Genomic DNA, 9,181 nt, shown 5'->3' with positions numbered 1-9,181 from the left:
TGATTCAGGGATACCAGCGAGCCGGACGGAAGCCGGGCCGTGTGGGTGCCCACGCTGGATGGCAGTGGCTGGGCTACCGGGCCGCGGGGGGAGCCGGTGGAGCCGCAGCCCCGGTTCCCGCTGGTCTCGCCCGGCAGGCAGTCCACCGCCGGCCGCCACCCGCTGCCCACTGCCCGCCCTGTGCCCCCGCTACAGGAAGACCGAGCCAGCGGGGACGCCCGTGCAGCCGTTCCCGCCCCGCGCAGAGGGGCCGGGGCCGCGGGGCGGCAGCGCGTTGGAAGACGACGCCGGGGACGACACGTGGGCCTGCGACGCCGCCGTGGGGTAAGAGGCCGGGGCCCCCACCTGCTGGCCTGGCCTGGCCCTGAGCTACCCACCGAGCCGTCCACTGCCGGGAGGGAAGGGCTTCACAGCCGGGTTTTGCAACCCCCACCTGCACTTCTCCAGACACCCACTTCCCCGCTCTGCGGCCCTAAAGCTCCTTCCCCGGCCCCCCGGTCACAAAGACCTCCTGGTCTCCGGGCCCCTCCTCCAGGGCGCACACCTGGTTGGCCCCAGACAGCAACCTCCTTCCTCTGTCATTTCTCCATCTCCGTGTCTGGCATAGAACAGGTGGATCAATACCCATTGACTCAGAAGGTGCCTGAAATGCCCTGGCGGCCGTGTCTCGGTGGTTAAAGTGTCGACCCGCGGCACCTGAGAGTCTCGGGTTCGATTCCCGGTCAAGGGCACGTATCTGGGTCGGGTGCGATTTTTCTCTCTCTGTATCTCCCGCTCCCTCCCTTGGATGAGGATTAACAACAACAACAAAATAAACTTACCTGAACTGTGTATTCCATTTCTTCAGTATACACCTTCTCCTCTAGGAAACATTAAATATAAATGATTACCAAATATACTGATTACTGCAGTGGCTTTAATTTGTTATCCCTTCCCCTGCCCCCATGCCCAGATAGCCATGCCTTAATCCGATGACTGCTGTACTTGCTATTTTATAGTTCTCTAATACTTTCCCCTTAAACAGTAGTGAGCCATGATAGTTTAGTGTGCAAAATAGTGTTTGGTCCTGTGGACCTTTTAGTGTTTCTGAAACATGTATGGGACGGCTTCCTCTACCTGTTTGTGAGGTTAATTCTGGTTTTACATGGAGCACCTGTTTTGGGTGATTAAAAGAGAGTTCATGCCCTGCTTTTTAAGTTCCAGATAATTCACTATATTTTTTTGTCATTTGTATATTATTTTCCTATCTGATCATCTCCTTCGCACCTCAGACCTTAATTTCCTAATCTGTCAGATTTTCCAATTTGCTTTTGTCTATGCACCTTTCCCTCCCTGGCCCTTTTTTGGTCTGGCTTGCCCCTTGTTTTTGGTTGGTTATATATTTATATACTCTCTTAGTCCCTTTCTTCTGCTTTCTAAATATTTTATTAACCTCCTTTAGACGGGGAGCCAAAGTTCATGCTTTCTTTAAATCAGTGTTGTACCTTACCCATAAATGTGCCTGTTCCACAACCTGTATAGGATTTTAAGGAAACAGAGGAGCAAAATGGAGAGAAAAAATGGTGAGAATTGTGGCACCAGCCTGCGTGTGTCAAACATCTCTCATGAGGTACGTCAGATGCTATTAACCTTGAGCCTTTGGGCAGCAGCTCCCATTGCTAAGACCTAAATCCCATTGAATCTTGCTGCTGAGATCACTTGCAGCTGTCTCTTAGTGAGCAGTTTGTCCTGAGCTTTCCTCTGGGAATATTTGGAATATCAAATGGAAATTTTTTATTTCTTGTAACAAAGGAAAAGTAATCCAGCTTCTCTCCAAATCTTGAGACATTTCCAATTACAATTGGATTTTGTTTTATTTTCTCACACATATTTTGGGGAAAATATTTGTAAAGCAGGTGAGATATCACAAAGAATAACCAATTTCAAATCTGTAAGTAGTTCACAACCTATTTGTCTTCATGTGTGGTTGACAGCCTTCTTTACCAGTTGACAAACTTGGTTTATTTTATTGTATGATCTCAACAGTGCAGTTCATCAGCTTCCCTTTACCAAGTTAATTCAAGGATATATCTCTTCCATGTTATTTTGTACATGTGTGTAGCAGTCACAGACGTAGCTGAGAGACGCTTGAGACATTTTAAAAATACAAATAACCATATTGTCATCCTAATAAATCAGAATTTGTAGTATTTGTTTCAACTGTTATTTTAAAAAACTCCCCAGGTAATTCTCACATAGAGATGAGACATAAAAGATATTATTTCAGAGAACAGAGAATAACTTACTAATTTTATTTTTCAAACACCACCAAAGAGAATCTACAGCCTGCCTCCCAAGATTCAGCTCTCCTTCCTATCAGAAGATGATCCTTGTGGATCAGTTAAATCCTCATACTGTATTTAAGCTCCTCAGTGTGGGGATGAAACCAATTACTACCAAACATCTTGTTTATTGCTTAGAGTTTAACTTACATATGATTTCCTCATTTGAGATAGAAAAATAATAATAATAATAACTGAGTTCATTTCTTAAAAAATTACTTTAAAAAAGTAAACTAATCACCTCTTCATGTCCCCTTTTTCAGGATAAATGATTACAATCCTCTCCTATACATCCCACAATTTTTCCCATAGCACTCAACACAACGTCTGGAACATGAATACTCAGTTGATATCAGTACATTTTCTTATTCACTGTTTGGCTTTCTTTTAAGTATTTCCTGAGTGTTTTCAACATTTGGAGTCCAGAATGAGTAGTAGGCTGGCCAGCGTTGAGGATTAGAGAATTTTCTTTGATTGATGGAAAGATTTAATAGGCTTTCAGATGTGGTACTCAGATACAGAAGATGTGGTGAATTTGCCATTGTGTACCAGAGACACAATTCAATTTTGAAAATCTATGAGCCATAATTTTTAACAAAGTGAAAGTGAAGGCCCTGGCAGGTTTGGCTCAGCAGTTGGAGCATCATCCTGCAGTCTAGAGAGTCCCGGGTTCAGTTCCCGCTAGGCCCTAGCAGCTAGGGGCACGTACCAAAAAAAAAGACACAAAGTGAGAGTAAAACCATGTTATTGTAAAAGCCTTTCCATTTCCTAACTATCAAACTGAGAATAACTTGATAAAAGAACATTGCATACTCCTCAAATACACTGATAGTACCCTTATAGGAGGCAAAGGGGTCATGAAGCATTGTGCCTTTTGTCACACTCTACCCAAAGGACATGTCAAATTATGTACTTGAGTTTTTAAATTTTTCTTAACATTAAGTTTATCCTAAAACAAATATTGTTTTAGAATTTATCTCACTGGAATTTGGATTCAGAAGTACCTGTTCCTGAAAACAAAAACCTCCTACCTGGAAGGGATAGTGCAGCAGGTGGTAAGAAATCCTAGATATGTATATGTATACTTGTATTTATAAAGTTATTCATATGTATAATATGAATAACCACTCATATTAAAGGGGGTTTGTTTTTAGTACAACCAGTTTTATGTAACTATTAATTGTTATTTTTTTATACACATTCTTTCAGGCAAAATTAACAAGGTAAGGATAAATGTTTGGCTTTAAATAATTCACAAAACATTATTCTAAAATTATATGTATGTTCTTTTAAAAAATTCTTTACTCAAAGTTAAACTTTATAATTCATTTTTGTAGAGTTCTTTAATCAAGTCAAAGCCATTGGTTTTTCACAGGGCTGCAAATTGGTCATTAAATTAATATTTTAGTATGTTATATTTTTTCAGTATACAATACTATAAATGGAAATTAACTTTGCAGTGAATATAGTGTTTTCTAGTTATTGCCAAAAGGAAAATGGTCTCATCCCTTAAAATATCTTAAAGCAGTTGAAATGGTTAATATTTTGTTTTGAAGTAGTGAGAAAATTAATCTTTCATTTACCATATTTATCAAAATATAAAACACTTAACTGTTAGTTAATAACAGATCATCTTAATAGTATTCAAGTCTCATTAGTTAACACTGTTTAGTTGGTATTATAAAATTATACTAATTCCTGCTGAAATCAGTAAAAACAAATGATATCTGTATGTATTTAAGGGAATATAATAGGATTTTACCATATATCTCTTGGTTGGAACTATATATTACTTGGTTACAACAACTATCAGTCTTAGAACAAGAGTAGGGGACAGAAATATATTGTGTTTAAAAGTCTTCTGCTACTTTATAGAACCATTTGGAAATTCCAGTAGAACAATTGATGCTAGAACTTAATTTGTCAGAGCATGCTCACAAAAGAACACAGGTGGGATTTTATTCTTTATACTCCTTTCCTAAAGTATTATTTTTTAATGCATGTTACTAAAATGTTGTCCATGGCTTTTCTGTTATCAGAATAGTAAACAAGGAATATTTCAGTTATGGAGTTACCCTCTTAAAGAAGGAAGTACCATGGACAACAGGTAAGAGGATATTTTTATAAACCCCTAAATTATTGCAATAAATTTAGACACAGACGAGTTAACTATTTAACTGAAATACTAGGACAAAAAAAAACAGAAGAAAAAAGTATTGCATGCAAATAATGGGAAATTATAGAAAATCACCCTAAAGTAAAAAGTGACTGGTAGATACCACAGAGATAATTAGTATACAGATAATTGAGAGTTTACTGTGCCATTACAATGAGGGTTTAGATGGATAGAGTCTGGGCTTCTTATTGAGGGGGAAAAGGAATTGTAATAGGAAAGTAATATTCCACGTGCTAAGAACAATTTTAATTTATTTTACGTATTAACTCATTTAATCCTCACAACAATCCTATAAGATAGGTACATCCCTATTTTACAGATGAGGACATTGAGACGAGATGACAAGTTAAGTTACTTACCCAAAGTCATACAATTAATGAATGGTAGAAGCAGAATGTAAAAGTAGCTTCATTCATGCTCATAACTAATATAGTATATTGCTTCTTAGACTTTACTTGGATTTGATTTTTTTTTTTTTTCTTGATTGATTTGAGAGAGGGAGGAAGGGAGAGGGAGAGATAGAAACATCAATGAGAGAGAACATTGACTGACTGCCTCCTGCATGCCCCCCCACTGGGGATTGGGCCCACAACCTGGGCTCGTGCCCTGACCGGGAATCAAACCAACGCTCAACCACTGAGCCACACAGGCTGGGCTGGATTTGAATTCTTATTTTTTGGTTCTTAAACTTTAGTGTGCATTAGAATCAGCTATAACTTTTCTTAAAAATGCAGTTTACTGTTATTTGGAAACTAACATTTACTGACCACCATGATGTGTCACTTTTATGTGCAGTGTATTATTTAATGGAGCACTTGAGTTCTAGTTCTCTCTTTTGTATCCAGTTTTGACAATAGGGTCATTGCTATCTCCTACTCAGAGGGTTTTACTTCTGTGAGGCTCAGTATAAACTTACCTACTGCTGAAAGGTGAAACAAGAAGTACTAAAGTGATTGTACGGATTACTGTCCTAAGGGAATGTTGGTGCTCATGGGGATAGGAAAGGCTATTTTACTAGAAAGAACTCGCTGGGAACAAGGATTTCAAGGTAAGAGGTTAAAGAATTGTATCATACTAACAGAATAGCAAACAGCAGAGTACAGGCTAGGAGCACAGACATGGGACGCTACCATCTGAGTTTAAATTCTAGATGTGTGACCTTAACCAGTCTTGCTTCAGTTTCCTTACCCATAAAAGGTAGAAAATAAAAGTGCCTATTTCATGGGGTTGTTGTCAGGACTAAACATAATGATGTGTTTGATAGGCATTTGGTATTAATACCGGGAAGGCCTAATAATATCGTAGAGTTGGAAACCCGTTATCAATTAAATATTTTATTACAGAGAATTTTCTCCTCAACATACCATGAACAAGTAAAGATAATAAAAGTGATGGTAACTTTCATTTAGTATTTAACACTTTTGCAAAATATGTTCATATAATCATCTTGTTTCTTAAACTACCTCCAAGTAGGCATTCTCATTTTCATTATACTCACTGGTGGCAAAGGAGTTCAAACCTAGGTCTTCTGTCTCCAGATTTCATGTTCTTTTTACTGTACTACAGGATTGTGTCTATTACGAATTGCAGATTTAAAGTCTGTGATTTTTCAAAGGCAAGTCATTATATTTAATATTTAACTAAATGAATTAATTTTTACCATTTTCTGTGGAATTGAAAATATTTTTCAAAATCTTTCAAGAAAACCTTGCTATATTTAATGTAAACTGCCTTTTAAAAAAGCAAGAAGAGTGTGTGTGTGTGTGTGTGTGTGTGTGTGAATTAATGGATCAAATCTTTCAATGTCAGTATTTCTAGTAAACTTTAAAAAAAAACCAACTACAAACTAAACTCAGCATTCTGTGGCCTGACTTTTATGCAGTTTTCATTTTAACATAATACCCAAGAAGTATTTACTCCTAAAGCAAGAGCACCAGTAGATGAAAATTACTGTGGACTATATCTGGGGTGATTTTTGTTTGAGAGACATTGTTTTGCTTCCTTTTTTTGTTAGAATAATGTTTTTTTCTTTATTGATTTGAGAGAGATAGACGCACCGATGAGAGAGAACATTGATTGGCCGCCTCCTGCATGCCCCCCACTGGGGATTTGGCCCATAATCTGGGCATGTGCCCTGACCCAGATCAAACTGGTGACCTCCTGGTGCATGGGTCAATGCTCAGCCACTGAGCCACACCTGCTGGGCTGTTAAAAAACACACACACACAATGGCTAATATAGCATCCTCTATTAAATAACCTAACTTATTTCTTTAAGAGGTTCTTTTTATCTAATTCTGGGTCAATAAACATTTCACTATAATTTCAGTTTGACTTGGATAGCCTCCTTTTCAGACAGCATAACTGCATATACAATATATTCATAGGCACATACATATAATTAGCCACTTTTATCCTAGTGGCCATTCATAGCCACAGTTAACCATTTGTAGTTATAATGATCTCATTACCTGTGCATGCACAAGGGGATGCCTAGTTGATATTTTAATTGATACTTTAAAAATGTATATAGTTGTTCCCTGACCGGTTTGGCTCAGCAGTTAGAGCGTCAGCCCACAAACCAAAGAGTCTCGGGATTGATTACAGTCAAAGGCCTATACTGCAGCTTGGTCCCAGGGCCTGGTCGGGGTTGTGTGAGAGGCAACCAATTGATGTGTTTCTCTCATATCAATGTTTCTTCTTCTATCTCTCTCCCCCTCCTTCCCACTCTATCTGAAATTTTTTTCTTAAAATGTATATAGTTGTATATAATTAGAGCATATTTGGAAATTAGCATGTTTCTATTAAGATAGATACATATTATGGCACTAGGAACTAAACATTAACTAGTCTTTCATAAAGGTTACATATTATCATTTAATAGCATTTTAATTCTAGTCAACAAGCCATTCATTAATTAAATCATTTTTAAGGGATTTCAAAAAACCTTCCATGGAAATTGGCTTTAATACAACCAACAATCCCATAAGGCTCTTCACTCTGAACCACTCATTAACAAGTGCTCCAGCTGATAAGCAAGTTGGTTCTTACTCTGAACTGCCGATGCCATTAGGTCTCTGCTGGCCCTATGCTGATGGAGACTTTTTTAAGGAAAGAAATGAGGCTCTTATTAATTTATGTTCAACTATAAAAAACAACAATGGTGAAACTTTATCTGCTCCAAATTGGAATTTGAAATATGGAAATAGCAGTTTAGAAGAAAATTTAACAGATGAAAGTGATTTATCAGAAAATGAAAAGGCAAATGATACTTTACTCGGCTATTTTAAAAAGATGGACCTGAACTTAAAGCCAGAAACAATAGAAAGTGTTGAAGAATCTTTCACAGAGGAACCAAGTGAAGTATTTTCATATCCTGATTTTCTCCCTCCTCCTTTCAATACTGTGGACTTGCACAAATTAGCCCTCTCAAAATCTGAGAATTGGAAAGCAACAGTGGAATCTCTGGAAAGCTGTGTTGAACATTTGATAACTCGTTTATTGGAAATGGAACGATTACAACATACAACTATACAAAAAGAGAGGCCAAGATTACAAACTACCACCTGTACTCCAGCAGTTACCGAACGACCCTCTTCCTCCAAAACAATACCCAAAATGAGACAGCCAAAACTTTCTGACTCTGTAAGTCTTCAGACCACTTGTGTAGATAAAACTAGAGAAAAAAGAAAAAATAATTTTGGTTCTTGCAAGCTTGAACAAAATGCTTCAAAATGGAATTGGAGCAGTGCTGGCAAGTATCAGTGGAATTCTAGACCACCATCTCTAAAAAGTTCATCCACAACAAAACAATTGATGGCAACTTATGATGACTTTAAGAGTCCCAAAAGCTCCATTTTAAATCCATGCCAAGAACTCTCATCCACTCCTACTACTGCCCAGTCAGCTCAATCACTGGTTAAAGTAATTTCAACAAGACCTGGTCTGCCACCAAGGTCTCTAATACCAGTTTCACCGATACCTCTGTCTTTTTCTGAAAACCAGAGGGAAGACATTAAGGCACCAAAACCCAAAAAGAAACTTTACCGAAAACACATAGCATTGAACAGACCATTCTATCTTCAGAAGCTAAACTGTCTATCACCTTCATTTAGAGCTAAGGGTATATGCTCACCCATTGAGCAACACTAACATTTTCCCCTATATATCTCAATGTGAGCAAATCTATTCCAAGAAGCCAGCTAAAATACAGCTCATCATTTCAAGATACAGATATTAAACACACACACATACACTCACACATACAAATTTCTTAATGTGGTATGGAGTGAAACTTGTGGACATCACTGCTGAGATCAGTCTATATATCCATTCAAGGTGACATATTTGACAATCTTTTGCATGTTGATTCAAAATGTCTCACTTAGTAAACTATTCTACTCAAAAGATTGTTCTTTTGTTGTGATTGTTTCCCAGTATAATTCCATCATCATTAAATGGTATAATTGACTTATTGCTGCTATAGTTTTTTCTTGTGTTCCATTTCACACATAAGAGTTACAGTTATCTCTATCAGTGATTTTTTTCTTTAATTCTTCCCACTGTTACTTTTCTTTCCCTTCCTATCTCCACAATGTCTTTTGTCTATTATTTCGACCTATCCTTTGGGTATTTGGCCATTAAAAACTAAGTAGTTGCTGTTTTGGTAATACACAAGATCCTCG

The 9,181-nt window shown here is 38.0% G+C and overlaps 1 protein-coding gene across 1 annotated transcript; it reads left to right on the top strand.

The window, feature by feature from the left end:
- The first annotated feature begins 272 nt into the window (after nt 1-272).
- Nucleotides 273-8,648, top strand: FAM217A (family with sequence similarity 217 member A). Its single transcript, XM_036255576.1, has 7 exons — nt 273-324; nt 1,522-1,609; nt 3,292-3,376; nt 3,531-3,544; nt 4,197-4,271; nt 4,361-4,428; nt 7,430-8,648. The coding sequence occupies exons 2-7, from the start codon at nt 1,547-1,549 to the stop codon at nt 8,646-8,648; spliced, it is 1,524 nt and encodes a 507-aa protein (XP_036111469.1). The 5' UTR covers nt 273-324; nt 1,522-1,546.
- The last annotated feature ends 533 nt before the right edge of the window (nt 8,649-9,181 follow it).

The sequence above is a fragment of the Molossus molossus genome, unplaced genomic scaffold (assembly GCF_014108415.1).
Source record: "Molossus molossus isolate mMolMol1 unplaced genomic scaffold, mMolMol1.p scaffold_m16_p_12, whole genome shotgun sequence".
Classification (NCBI taxonomy): Eukaryota; Metazoa; Chordata; class Mammalia; order Chiroptera; family Molossidae; genus Molossus; species Molossus molossus.
Note: the sequence above shows the minus strand (reverse complement) of the source record. Positions and strands in the feature narration are given on the sequence as shown.